The sequence below is a fragment of the Ursus maritimus genome, unplaced genomic scaffold (assembly GCF_017311325.1).
Source record: "Ursus maritimus isolate PB19 unplaced genomic scaffold, ASM1731132v1 scaffold_14, whole genome shotgun sequence".
NCBI lineage: Eukaryota > Metazoa > Chordata > Mammalia > Carnivora > Ursidae > Ursus > Ursus maritimus.
This window is the reverse complement of record NW_024423786.1, coordinates 70,136,110-70,151,030: the sequence shown is the minus strand read 5'-3', so window position 1 is coordinate 70,151,030 and position 14,921 is coordinate 70,136,110. Positions and strand designations below refer to the sequence as shown.

At 49.0% G+C, this 14,921-nt stretch overlaps 1 protein-coding gene across 1 annotated transcript in view; it reads left to right on the top strand.

The window, feature by feature from the left end:
- Window positions 1–647: 647 nt before the first annotated feature.
- Window positions 648–14,921, top strand: part of USP22 (ubiquitin specific peptidase 22) — a 38,770-nt gene continuing 24,496 nt past the window's right edge. The window contains exon 1 of the mRNA XM_040630174.1: window positions 648–849. Coding sequence (XP_040486108.1) covers window positions 679–849 — 171 coding nt within the window. The 5' untranslated portion in view covers window positions 648–678. The remainder of the gene's footprint in view (window positions 850–14,921) is intronic.

Here is a 14,921-nt window from a genome sequence, read left to right as displayed (position 1 = left end):
GCGAACCAGGAAAGCACTGCCCGGGGTGGGCAAGCCCAGGCTGGGGCTCCGCACCTATCTGCGAGGCCCAGCCCGCTGCTCCGCCTCTTTGCGGCAGAGCTCAGGCCGGTGCAAACCGGTTCCGTGCCCCGACGGACGTCCCGCGTCACCCGCTCCTCGGCTGGCCCCCACCTCCGCAGTGCTCCGTGGGCGATCGGGAGCGGCAAGCGGCCGGCCCGCAGGGAGGGAGCTCGGAACCGCGCACCCTGCGCCGACAGCTAACGACAGCGACCGCAGGCGTCAGCGCGGGGGCGGGCCCTGGTCGGCGCGGAGCGCCCGGGAGCCTGCGAGCGCGGGGGGCGGCGGGGCGGGCCCGGGAGCGGCCGGAGCCTGCGCACTGCGGCGCCCGCGGCCGGCCGGGGATGACGTAACCTCCGCCTGCGGCCTCCGCGCCCCGCCCCGCGCCGCGCTCCGCGAACCCGGCGAGCGCAGCGCGGGCGGCGCCTGGTTGGCCGCCGCCTCCTCCTTGGCGTCCGCGCAGCCGGGTCTTTGTCCGCCGGCCCCGCGGCCGCCCGCGCTTTGTTCCCGGCGCCGTTCCCCGGCCGGCCGGGGCGCGCCGCCGAGCAGCTCCCCCGCGCCGCGCTGGCGTCGTCCTCGTCCCCCTCGCCGCCCCCCGCGCGCGGCCGGGCCCTGCCCCCCATGGTCTCCCGGCCCGAGCCGGAGAGCGAGGCCATGGACGCGGAGCTGGTGGTGACGCCGCCGGGCTGCTCGCACCTGAGCAGCTTCAAGGTGGACAACTGGAAGCAGAACCTGCGGGCCATCTACCAGTGCTTCGTGTGGAGCGGCACGGCGGAGGCCCGCAAGCGCAAGGTGCGACCCCTCTCGCCCGGAAAGCCGCGGGCTGGGCTGGGAGCCAGCGGAGACCCTCTGTTTGCGGCGTTGCTCAGCAAGGGGGTGGTGGGGGGCCTTGCTGGGGGCGAGGAGAGGGAAGGGAGGGCCTGTTAGCCTCCCGCGGGCCCCTCCCGGGTTGCGCTCGCCGGCGGGGCGGGGCGGGGCGGGGGGGCCGAGAGGGCTCTTCTCCTTTCTTATTCCCTGCCCCCTCCCCTCCCCCTGCTCCCTCTGCTCTCTCTCCCCTTTTTTCCTCCTCCCCTCACCCCTCCTTCCTCTCCCCTCCACCCTCCCCTCTCTCATCCTCCCTCCCCCTTCTCCTCCTCCCTCCTCCCGTTCTCCTCCGCCTCGGTCCTCCCGCGCCCTCTTCCCTTCCCCCATCGTCCTCCCCCCTCCGCTGCGGGGGTGGGGACGGAGCAGGGGCGGGGTTTGGGGCGTGTCCAGTTCCGGGGGGTGGGCGAGCGCAGTTCTGGGAAGGGGCGGTTTTCTTCTCCGGGCTGGCTGTGGGAGCCTGGTACGGAGGAGCCAGGGGTCCGAGGTGCCAGCGCTAGGCCTCACCAAGGAGCTCGCCAGGGCGGGGGAGGGTTTGGGGGCGGGGAGGGGGGCAATGAGAAAACCCGGGTCAGAAAACTGTAAAGGGACAGAGACTCCGGGGCCTCTTGGGTGGTGCGCTGTGGGTCAGTCCCCTGCCACCATACTGAGCACCCGTTAATGTGTGTGCATTAAGGCTTACCTGGCTCAGGGAAACGGAACCGTGTGTCGCGGTCGGGAGTTGTTAGGGTGAAGCTACAACTGTGCGGTGCTCGGGCAGAAGGCCGCACCGGCTCCAGGGTCTGCAGGAACGAATGCAGGGAGATGGCACGCCCCGCCTCATTTCAGATTTGAGCGTGGGTGGAGGGGGTAAGCGGGAGTGAGCAGTCGGAAATGGAGCGAGTCAGGCCACTGTGTACACCTGTATCTGGGAAAGCCATTTCGTTACCATCACGGTGTGTTTTGGAGAATCGCTTGTAGCTACGGAGGAGTGGATTTAAACGGAAAGATGGATTTGGTGGGAAGGTGGGACAGTGGCATGCCTTCTGCGTTAAGAGCCTGTAGTAAGAAACTGATCACCTCCCTGAGACGTTGAGGAAATTACATTTGGTATTACATTTTTCAGATACGTCTCGTTAGGCTTATTAATGTGGAAATGAGAAAATAACGGTATTATCTGAGTAAATCTTGTTACGGTGTAACGCGATTTTGCAGTTTAGTGAGATCGGGAGGTCTGTGAGGCTCTTTCCACCTTGAGTAGCTTTTTTTCTTTTTCTTTTTTTTTTTGAAAACAAACATCCACTGAGATTGTAGGGAATGTCAAGTACCAGTTTTCTTTCTTTTTATTAGTGATGGTGTCGGGAAACATCACCTCTTAAAATGATCTAAAATCAGCGATGATTTCTATTAGGATCAGAATGAGATTCTTGCTAATGGAATTATGTGCTCCTAAAAACAATCCTGGTTGAAATTGATGATCTTCAGGTGATAATCTTGGACTGCTCCATGTCGTTGGTTCATTGGTTGAGATTTATGTGGTGTGTGTAAATGCCTCTCAACGCTGGATTCCTTACTTAAGGAATCCCCTTTTTTTCTTCTTTCTCTTCTCCCCTTCCCCTGTAAATTTTTAACAGAGCTGAAGGAGTCAAGTTTAACCCATCATTAACTTTGTCTCCTTTCCTAAAGGAAGGAATCACTTTTTCTTTTGCCATATATATATATATATATATCTCGGATTAATCCTTTAATGTCAGTTATTGAGGTTGGAAGCTGTTGAAGTAACGTCTCTGTTATTCACTTGTAAGCACTTGAGCTATTGACAGACAGGAGGTGGTGATAAACACCTCAAACTTCAGATCTGTCAGTGTTGCAATACCTTTTGGTACTAAACCAGCCAGGAATCCTAATGTCCTTCATCTTTTCTGCTCCGGATTTTGTGGGGGGGAGGGTCATTGCTGTATCACTCGGGTCCTGTCTAACTGCACGTCTAGCACCCTCTAGTGGCCCAGCCAAGGAAGAGTTGATTTGACAAAGGGTTTAACCCTGTTGGTTAACAATGAACAGTACATGTTTCGCAGTGTGGATTCTCAGATCTGTAGGCGTAGCATATTTTTGGTTTTAATAATATTAAGTTTCCTATAAAAATATTTCAATTTAAGTTACAATCTTAGTAAACAAAGATGCCTTTCGAGGTCGAGGTCTCCGCTACAGTGTAACCATAGAAAGCAAGCCCTGGATAAACAGGAGAGCTTTCTCTAAGTAGAAAAGGGTTATGGTTTTTGTATCCACCCTTGATTCTTCTTTTGGTAGGCACAGAGTAAGAGGAACGTGATCAGATTTGGTAACTTTCTGTCCAATTTAGGCTTGACTTGCAGTAAAACGTGTGTACTGCTGGATGTAAAAATGTTCCCGTGGTTTAGGACTCGGTGCGGCCACAGTGGACTCTGCTTTTCTGGCACGTGTTGAATATAGCAAGTATCTTACCGTTTTAGGGTTTGTGTGTGAAAAAGAAACCGACAGTGAAAACATCAAGATTTTGCAGTGCTGCCGGTTATTATGACATAAAGTCTACGTGGTATTTTGGATATATAGATTTTTGGGAGGACAGGGAATATTTTTTTAAATAATCACCTCTCTCTCTCGTAATGTTTCTGTGACTCTAAAATTTTGCAGCAGCTTGTCCTCAAAATACAGCCGTCTTTTTTTAAATTTTTATGTAATTTTTAATTTTTTAAAGAAGATTTTATTTATTTATTTGACAGAGAGAGAGAGAGAGCCAGCGAGAGGGGGAACACAAGTAGGGGAAGTGGGAGAGGAAGAAGCAGGCTCCCAGCGGAGGAGCCTGATGTGGGGCTCGATCCCAGGACCCTGGGATCAGGCCCTGAGCCGAAGGCAGATGCTTAATGACTGAGCCACCCAGGCGCCCCTCAAAATACAGCCCTCTTGGGACACCTGGGTGGCTCAGTCGGTCGAGCGTCTGCCTTCGGCTCAGGTCCTGGGATGGAGCCCCACATGGGACTCCTCGCTCAGCGGGGAACCTGCTTTTCCCTCTGCCTCTGCTGTTCCCCGTGCTTGTGCGCGCATGCGTGCTCTCTCTGACAAATAAATAAATTTAACCCCCCCCCCCACAACACAGTCCTCTGTAGCTGTAGTACGCACTTTTACCAAATATACTTTGGTACAAGAGAAGAAGAGTTGTCAGACGTACTGTAATTCGGATTATTATGGATTCTGGTTTAGTTTGGCCAGTAATCTGGAGGACAGTAAATTGCTTTTGAGGTTTCTATCTGAGGCACAACATTTGGGGCCTGAAGCAAGCGTTTGGGTAGAAATCCTTAGGGCAGTATCTCATTTGAGGAAGGGGCTCGAGAGAAGGAATTACCTGGGAAATGATGGGTGAAAGGGGGGAGGGCTCTAAGATCGGCAGTCATACCTTCCTTTAATACTTCGTTCTGTCTGATGTTTGTGGTCTTTACACCACCATTGAAATGTGGAATGGGTACCCTTTGATGGAAAGTGGAACGAATCCCTGTTTTTTTAGAACTCTCATTCTCTCTTCCGTCCAGAGTCAACTCTGAACCCTGGGTTCTGTCTTGAGGAATTGAAATCCTAATTGTCAAAAGGCCGTTCATTGACTAGTAGGTGTCATGCAGCCAGCTAATGAGTATCTGCCTTAAAATTTAGAGTATTTGTAGATGCCCAATGGTGATTCTTACACGTAGGGTAATTAGAGCCTGAACATACATAAAGGAATGTATAAATAATTCTAGATGCTTAATCGTTGGTCAGTTTTACTGAGGAAGATTAAAATGCATGAATCTGTGTATTAAAAAAAACAATTATGGAATGACAATATGAACATAGTCTTAGTGTGTAAAAATAAAACACCTTATAGGCTTATAGACTGTATGTGGTGAGTGTTTTCTGGCCCCACACAACCACTGTCAAGATATGTTTGCTGTCTGGGCCTGCTAGATTTTAAAAAAATTATAGGGGTGCCCGGGTGGCTCAGTCACTTAAGCGTCTGCCTTCGGTTCAGGTCATGATTCCAGGGTCCTGGGATCGAGCCCCGCAGCGGGCTCCTTGCTCAGCGGGGAGCCTGCTTCTCCCTCTCTCTTTGCTTCCCACTCTGCTTGTGCGCAGGTACTCTCTCTCGGTCAAATAAATAAATAAATAAATAAAATCTTTCAAAAATTACAACTACGTCTCCATATAAAACAATTACGTGTTTTATTTATGTAAACACACATGCCGTGTATCTTGTTTCCATTCTCACTCATTGCCCACGCGTGTCGATCTGTTCAGCTGTGCGGTTAATATTCCACTGGATGCAAACTGCATTGTGTATTTCCCCCTTTTTTTCAAGCTTTCAATTTGGAGGATTTACTAAGAATTTGTAAACCTCAAGCCTGCTAATCAGTTTGCAGAAGGAATAATCTTAGGCAAGTCGTTTATATATGCGTTTTTGTTTACTGAGGGATTGAAATGGGACTACTTGACATCAAACCTGAGATGCCTTGAAAAAGTACAGTTTTATTTATGGAAAAACATGGGGAGGGAGGTAGCCAAAAGGAGACAAATACAAAAACTAAATACGAAACATAAAAGTTTAAGGTGGTATGATTTCATGGAGTATACATGTCATGCCCTTTCATTTTGAATCTTTACAAAGCGACAAATACAGGTCGTTACTCTGTGCACCCTTGCCTCAGATGAGAGTAGCTCTGACACTCAGGGTTGTGGAAGTGTAGATTGTCGTGGGAAAGGGAAGTCATTGCAGGAGGAAAATGGTCTTAATTCTCTTGAGTCAGTGGCACTTTGCCACGTCTTTTAGAAAAAGCTGTCTGGTCTAGGGCTATGCACTGGTCATCTCGTCATAGGTGCTGTTTGGTTCTGGAGTCTGAGATCTGTCCCTTGAGAGCTGAATGAATCTCTTTGATTCGTTTGAACTTTTTAGTAGACGTCATCATTGGGGGGAAAACAGTTCTGCCGTTCCTGGCTTAGACAGACTGCCTGCAGCCGCAGGACAGACTGATAGATGGTAAACGGAGAGCCACGAGTTGTCCGTGTGTTGCTGGCTTCACCGCTGAGACAGGCTAATCCTCATTGACTCAGCCCAGCACTTCCCCAGGATGTTGAGAACGCTGCTGAGCCCACTCTGTGTTTTGTGTTTTTGTTTAATAAGTTCAGTTCATTTTTTGGATATGTTTTTTTTTTTAAGTAAACTTTTTTTCTTTTCAAACTTTATTCCCTTGAGGAATTAACTCTTGATTTATCAATGCCTTGAATCTCTCAAATCCTTAACAGCAAAACGTCATACAGCTTATACGAAGCAGGGGACAGGTTATTCCAAGTAAAAGGTCCAGAATGGAAAAAAATTTTTCTTTTGAGATAATCATAGATTCACTTGCTGTTGTAAGAAACAATACATGGAGATCCCTGTACCCTTCACGCAGTTTCCCCCAATGGTAACATCTTGCAAACTGTGATAAAATACTAACAACCAGGATGTCAGCATTGATACAGTCCATCTTTGATACAATCCACCCGTTTTATTCCGACCACCCCCCTCCAGTCTCCCTGATAGTTAACCTCTTACTGTTACCATGGTACCTTCTGTTACAACTAACGAGAGAGCCTGATACATTGTTACTAACTGAAAGTCATGCTTCATTCAGATCCCAGTAGTTTTTTCCTAATCTGTTTCATTCTCAGAATCCCATCTGGGATTCCACGTTACATTTAGTCGTCATGTCTCCGTAGGCTCCTCTGGATTGTGACATTTTCTCAGACTCTCCTTGTTTTTGATGACCACAGCAGTTTTGAGGCATAGGGCTCCGGTATTTTGTAGAACGGTCCTCAATTTGGGCTAGTCTGTTGTTTTTCTCATGGTTCATAGCTGTGGTTATGGGTTTTGGGAAGACCAGAGAAGCGAAGCGCTCTTATCAGGTCCTGTCAAGGGTGATGCAGTCAACATGACTTGCCACTGTTGGTGGTAAGCTTGACCCTGGTTCTCAGGCTGCCCTCCAGTAAAGTGAGTCTCTTTTCCCTCCTTTCCGAACTGTCCTCTTTGGAGTGGAGTCTCTCTGCACAGGTCACACTTAAGGAGTGGGCAGTTACGCTCTACCTCCTTGAGGCCAGAGCATCTGTAGAAATTATTTGGCATTTTTCTATAGGAAAAATTTGTCCTTTCTCACGCATTTAGTATTTATTCAGTCTTTGGTATCAGTATGGATTTGCGGATATTGTATACTGTAGGTTATAATCCCCTATTCTGCTTTGTTGATCAGACTTCCAGCTTCAGCGGGGGGGGGGGGGGGGGGGGGCTCTTCCAGTTGTCTTCCCTGTCACTTTGACATACCGTTACCAATTTTTGTTTGGTTTATTGTTGTTTTTGAGGATTTCCTTACTTCCTTATTTTCCAGTACTGTGAGTTTCTAGGCTTATATTGTATATTTTCTGCCCCGGTCTTAGAATCTGCCGTTTCTCCAAGGGGCCCTAGTTCCTTTTATTAGAGAATAGAGTTAGAAAATACGGGTTGGCCAGTGGCTTGCTTGTTGATACCAGTGATGTGGCTTCTCAGCCCTCAGGGGACAGAGCTGGGAAACAGAAGTGTGTGTACACAAAGTCTGTGGTTGTTCATCTCCACCCTTATTACACTATCCCTGAGTTCACAGTGATGTCTCTAACTCGAATCCAACATTACATGGATCATTCTAGCCTTCTCCTCTTGCTTATCTGTAACTTCTCTGTCTAGCAGACAGAAACTTATCCACCATCCACGTACTTACCTGTTTAATTTCAGTTTACTTGTATAGTGCTATAGGGGCCAAGAGTAGTCTGCCCTTAAATGTGACCGTTTGGCATATTGTCTTTTCTGAATTAAAAGTTCCTTAAAAACGGGCCATGCAAGAACAGTCTGATCCTCCTTTGTGTCCAGAAGGCAGGAAATAAATCTTCCATCTCAAATGTACCCTCCTTGTACCAGGAGGCAAAGAGACATCTTTATCATCAGAGATAGGGAATTTAGAACCGAGAAAGCTGTATAACCTTTGTTATTTTTTACCACTTTACAGCCCAGCCCAAAATCTGTGTAGAATTCCTTATTAATTGAAGCTCCTGAACATAAGCTTTTGTCTGGTCAGTTCCTCTCAGATTTATTGTCTCTTTGCCAGCTTTTGTCATTTCTTTGGGTCTTAATGTCAGTATTGGTCTTCCTGTGCACATGATTAAACTTTGATTTTTTTCTTTTGTTAATCTGTCTGATGTCAGTTTGAATCTTAGACCAGCTGGAAGAATCTTGAAGCGTGGAGGAAAATTTTTCCCTTCCAACAGCGGTTTCAGAATTGTTACTCTGCCTCTCCTTGGGAAGCAGCGTTATCACCTGGCTGACATATGGCTCCTTGTGCCTTTCGTTTTACACCCTCTACTCATTTCCGAGTTACTTAGGCATGTTGTCCCATACCCTCTACGTACGTGGGCCTTATCGTATTCATTTATTGTAATACAGTTCTGTGAGGGCCTGCGCTGCATCCTGACATCCTCTGACTGCCTAACCAATTATTTACAGATTTGCATATATTATGGTTTGCCCTTTGTGCTGTGAAAGTTAAGAAGATTAAGTAGGAAGTATGTAAACTCGTTTTGGGGGACTGAAATGACCTACCTTAACAGATATTTGAGGTTTGTTTCTTGTCTCCTCTTATGTTGACTGGTACCTGGAGCAGAGAGTGAAATTAAACCCGAACCAGTAGCTTTTATTACTACTTATTAGCCACTCTGGTAAAAGACTGGGGAATAAAGGGGAAAGGGCAGGTTAAAATGAGGGTTTAGGAGAATCTGATCCCTCCTATACACACTGACAACTGACAGTTGGGAGGCGATGTAGAATTTAAATTGAGAATAGCCCAAGGGGGAAAAAAAAAGTAGCCCAAGGCAGTCAGTACCCTGGGGATTTTGCCTGTGCTTCCTCCCAGAAGTGTGACCTGCGCAGGTCCCCATATCTCTCGAGTGTCATTCATTTCTCATTTATGATGATAGTACCTATGTTACATAGCATTTTATATCTTAGAAAGGACTTTTCATACTTACTTTCACTGGATTTTGGCACTCGGGCTACACGTTTTTGGTGGGCGTGGCAGGTAAGTCTCCTAACCTATCCAGGGACACTGATCCTGAACACCAGGTCTGGGCCTTGAAATTAGGTTCCTTTGAGTCTGAAGTCTGTGCTCCCCGTTAAAGTATTCTGGGATGTTTTACAACATCATGAGGTCACTCGCGAATCTCGGCAGGCAGCGACCATACGTGGTACAAATGAGACTCAATCGGGGCACTTCCTGGAAGCAGTGTGAGATTGTAGAGGTTAAGGGTTCAGTCCCAGAGCACCGCTCCTCCTTTAGACACGAGTCACAAGTCCCGATTGGCACCTGTGTTTGCAACTGATTAGGACCCCTTCTTCGATAACATGTTCAAATGGTTCACAAAACTGAGGGAAGCATTTAGTTAAACATTTACCACTTTATTATAAGAGATACTGTAAAGCGTACAGATGAACAGCCAGGTGAAGAGCTACATAGGATGCGGTCTGGAAGGGCCCCGGGCACAGCAGCCTTGCCCCAGTGGGGTCGGGCTGCACCACGCCCCCAGTGCACGTGATGTATGAAAGATGTTAGCGTTTGAAGCCGACGGCCAACAAGGAATTCTTGAGATGTCTTTGTGCAGAAAGGTGATTTTATTGAAGGACAGGGACAGGCCCCGTGGGCAGAAAGAGCTGCACCTGGTCATGAGGAGTGGCCCATTATATACTTTCAAGGTGGGAGAGGGTTAAGGACAGCGTAAGTCTCTAAGGAGTTTTGGGAGCAAGGTTTCCAGGACCTTGAGGGGGCTGGCTGTTGTTGGGAAAGGTTATTTATTACTGTCTAACAAAGCCTTAGTCATGAGACCCTTCAGATGTATATCTGTGGGTCCTATGCTTGGGGATGATTGCCAATATATATTTTGGGGGGTAGAGATAAAGGAAGTTTCCGTAGGAATTTTTTTTTTTAAGATTTGTTTATTTATTTATTTATTAGAGAGAGCGCACATGTCCTCGCATGAGGGGAGGGAGAGGGAGAAGAAGCAGGCTCCCCGCTGAGCAGGGAGCACAACAGGGGTTCGATCCCAGGACCCTGAAATGATGACCCGAGCTGAAGACAGCTGCTTAACCAACGAGCCACGCAGGTGCCCCCAAAGGAGTTTTTATATGTTAAAGTAGACTTACAGGAACCCCGGGGGTCGCGCGCTAAGATTGCCTTTTGCCCTTAGCCAGGTATTACTATCGCGGCACCTGAGTTCCTAGAGGAATGTCACTGTGTTTCAAGGACTTGTCAGGGCTGTAACTGGTAAGGAAATGTAGTAATTTTTCTTCTGCCTTTGTTTCCCACATTACATGGATGCACTAACCAACCCAGAAGCCATTACGTAGTTCTCATTGATTAAGCAGACGCTGATTAGACCATTACATAGGCACGATTGATTAAATCATTGGCGATTGGTGGAGGTTGGGGTGGGGCTGGGAGTTCCAACCCCCTAATGACATGGTTGGTTCCCTGGCACCCAGACCCTATCCTGAGGCTCTCCAGAAGCTTTTCAAAAATCATCTCATTAACACAAATTTAGACGTGGTCGAAAGGGACTTGTTGAATAACAAAAGACACCTTTATCAATCAGGTCACTTAAATTCCAAGGGTTTTAAGAGCTGTGTGCTTGGAACTTTGAAGGAAGACCAAACTGAGTTTCTTCTGTCACAGTTATGTCACTGCCACTTTCGTACGTCGAGGGAGTTGGACGAAATAGGTCTAGTTGAGTTGAGATTCAAAACCCTGAGGTTGGGAAGTTTGAGAAGATTGTTTCTTTTAGTGCCTCAGTTCATGTGGAAAATGGAGTGTTTATTCCTGTCCCTTCGCTTATACTGGAGTCCATGACGGGAGAAAAGTGTTTTGAGCCCTTGAAAAAGTCATTGAAGAGAATGAAGAACAGTTAAACTTACCTTCTTGGAGTTGTCAGGTGTTACTAGACCAGTGGCGGTGGGAAGTCGCGCATTCCCTCTCAGGGCGCGGGCTCGCGGTTGTCGCTTTCTTTCAGCTGGACTGAGACGTCACCGTACAGCTGAGTCATCCCCGACTTCGTGTGCGCCTTCTATCCCCGCCCCATCCTTCTTGGGTGGGGAGGAGGGTGTGAGAAATAAGATCAGAGAGATTAGGGTATCCAAGGAGATGCTGTTAGTAATGGGGCCTCGAGTGGATGGACTTCCTGGGCCTTCTTGTACCGTGTAAGCTCAGAGCTGTTTAAGTTTTTATTTAAATTCCAGTTAGTTAACACACAGCACAGTACTGGTTCGAGGTGTATAATGGTAGTGAGGCAACACTTGCATACGACGCCTGTGCTCACCACAAGTGCCCTCCTTCACCCCCCCCATCTCTCTGCTGACCACCAGTGTGTTTCTCTGCACTTGCCAGTCTGTTTCTCGGTTTGCCTCTCTTAGCAGAATCCTCTCTAGCTTCATCCACGTGGATGCAAACAGAACTGTTAATTACTGACCCCTGTCTGCTTTTGCTGTCAGTAAAAGTCCTAGTTGTGTTTCAGGATTTACTTGCAGGCTGCTGAATTTACCTGAATTAATTTATGGGAGAAAGGGATTTAATACAGAAATCATTGCAAGGCGTCCAGGAGCAGTAGACTCTGGGTCGAGTTTCCTGGAGCCCCCGCCAGCCCCCAGAATTCCGCTGCCTCTGTCGATCCAGGGAGGTTGCTGGGGCTACTTCCCGAGCAGGATGAGCCCAGGGAGGAACGTTGCCCTCCCCGCCGCAGCCAGCCGCTCCAGAAAGCAGCCAGCCCTGGCCTCTGCTGGCCCACGCAGACCAGTGGTGTGTGGTGCAAGGGTGTCCGGACCTTTTCAGGGCCAGCAGGAGCGCTTAGAATAGTCGTAGCTAACGTGAGCTCTGTATTCTTTCCTGCGGCTCCTTTAACAAGTGACCACAAACTGGGGGGCTTAGAACGAGTTCTGGAGGCTAAAAGCCCAGTCTGGTGTTGGCAGGTGCACACCCTCCAGAGACTGGAAGGGAGGAACAATTCTGGCCTTTTCTAGCTCCAGCCCCACCCCCTCCAGTGCCTGCCTCCTTCACTGGCCTTCATTCCCAGGTCCAAGGTCTTTGTGACCCTCCCAAGGACACTCAGGATGGCATTTAGGGCCCACCCAGACCATCAAGTGTAATCTCATCTCGATGGACACCCGTAACTTAATTACACAAGCAAAATTTTCCACCTAAGGTAACATTCAGGGCTCTGGAGATTTAGACAAGGTCCCTTTTGGGGAGCGGCACTGTCCCCAGTACATTAAAAAGCGTCCAATCATTTAATCCTTGTGGTAGCCTGTATGAGGTAGACACGTGTCCACATTTTTAAAAGTCAGGAAACCGAGGCAGAGAACGGTGTAACTTGTTTGGACTCACAGTGAGAGTGGTGGGAACCGGGATGGGACCCCTCGGTGCCCTGTAACAGATGTTGGGTGGGTCCCGGGGTTAGCTGCAGCCGGAAGCACGATCTTGAAAGAATTAACTGGAAGTCAGCGGCCGGCTTTGAATAGGAATTGACGTCTATCTTTTTTCACCAGTACTGGGCAGTACTCATCACTTGCTTTTGTCCTAACTTCCTGAGATTTGGTGTCAAACCTACAGATGTCGGTGTTACGTCTCCTTCTCAGGGCATCCAGGGTTATTCCGAGCTGCTCTAGTCTCTGGGCTTCGGCTTCAGGGGGCCACTGAACTCAGGACACAGATATCGCGACATCCTCGTGTAAGTCCGTCATGGCTCATTTTAGGATCTAGAACTGTGCTGTCCAGCACGGCAGTCAACAAGCCACGCGGGCTGTTTACGATTACTGTGAAACAGAGTGAGAAACCCAGTTTCTCGGTTGCGTGAGTCACTTCTCGGTGAAGACTGCTGTAGTGCACAGGGCAGACCCGACACTTGCAGCGTCGTTGAACCTTCTGTGGGCCGGGGCTGATACAGATTACGGCAGACAGCATCAGAGACGGATCCCTGCTTTCTGTAGCTGCTGTCTCTGGCCTGTCGGCTGGCCGCTCGATGACTGTCGGGGGACCGGTCTCCTAGCTGTTGAATCCATCAACTCCGTCTCGGCCTTCAGGGCTGAGTGCTGCACCGCCTGCCGTTGCGTGGCCTCGCTGTTACGCACGTGAACGAGGTCTCCCCAGGAGGAAGTCACGTAAGCAGCGTTTATTCTGTAGAATTCTGTAGAATTGGAGCAGAAATTGTATACAGACTTTTCCTGATTTCCCCAGTCCTCCTCAGTCAGATGTGCTGGTTCTCCTTTTAAATTTCTTAGCATTCAGTTTATGTCGCTCAGTGTAACCGCGTCTGTTATCGGTGTGTTTGTTATTTCGTATTACGGCTTTTAACCCCTCCTGTTAAAGCGCACTCCTTGATGAATTTTCGTAAAGTGAACACGCTCCTGTCCTTGTGGACTGCACCCAGCCCTCCAGGTCATGTCCCCTGGGAGCCCTTTCCTGGTGCCCCCTCGTCCCTCAGGAGGGTCTGCCATCCGCCCTTCCGTCCAGCAGGGGACCTCTGGCTGCCTCAGTGCTTTGTGTGATGGTAGCAGGCAGTACGTACCTCTTCGTGGCCCGCGTCCTCTGTGAGATTTGCTTATAAGATTCATCCTACCGTGACTTCCTTTCCATTGCTCTGGTCATTCCATTCACCGTCTATTCTTTTTGCTTCTGACGAATATTTTTATTTTCAGGTTTGGGGTGTTACAGTGATGACATTCTTCTTTGCGTCTTCTGGTGCCCTTGATATATATGCGTTTCTGTCATGTGTAAGTTCCTGTTTCTGTTATATATAAACTTAGGAAGGGAATTGCCGAGTTACAGGGTATGTATTATTTAATAGTTTTCCTTTATTTTTAACAAGTACAAAATCTGGGGCGCCTGGGTAGCACAGCGGTTAAGCGTCTGCCTTCGGCTCAGGGCGTGATCCCAGAGTTCTGGGATCGAGCCCCACATCGGGCTCCTCCGCTGGGAGCCTGCTTCTTCCTCTCCCACTCCCCCTGCTGTGTTCCCTCTCTCGCTGGCTCTCTCTCTCTGTCAAATAAATAAATAAATAAATAAATAAAAGTAAAAAAAGAAAATGAAGATTCTGCATTTGTATTTTTGTCTTTCCTACTACATTGATTAGATGGAATTCTCCTGGGAAAAAGACTGTAATTTAAAAATATGCCCTGAATTCCTGAAAGCAGTTATGGTTACTTAATTTCTTTATCACTGGAAGAATAAACAGATGATGTAACTACTGTTTATACTACTATGGCATTTTATTTACTTATTTTTTAATTTTTGTTTTGAAGATTTATTAGAGAGAGCACGAGAGTGCACAAGGGGAGTGGGCCAGGAGAGGAGCGTGTCTAATTTGTCTTCTGGCTTCGGACTTTGGCCCCAGGGCTCTGCCGTCTTTGAGGAGCACACGTCCGTGCACCCTCCCCGCCCAGCTCGCCTGCTCCAGTTCCGCCGCCTCTGGAGGCTGGAAGTTCTCAGCGTCCGCACACGGCTTCCCCACAGGCGCTCCCATTAGGTGCACGGGATGATTCGTGTTTTATGTAAATATGGTTTGAGCCCAGTCGCCAGAGCTTCTCCCTGCGTGCCCTTCGCTCTAGGGGAATGCACAGCCTGTGACCCCCCCGGGCTCGGTGCCGGACTTGATCTTGTGTGTGCAGAGTGGAGCTTGGGGGGCCGCCTCCAGGCCGAGGGGGCTCCTGGGGTCAGGCACGTGCTAGTCCACGTTCTCGCTGCGTCACACACACCCCCTCGCAGTGGTCAGCAGCATATCCACTGACTTTGTTCAGCTGTCAGCGAGCCCACAGCCTTCCCCAGCGGGTGCCTGTGAGCCTGGAGTGAGGCGCATCATCGGGAAGCCCGCGGCACCAGCGTCGGGGGCGCATTCAGCCGGCGGTGTGTGATGTTTGTGTGGCA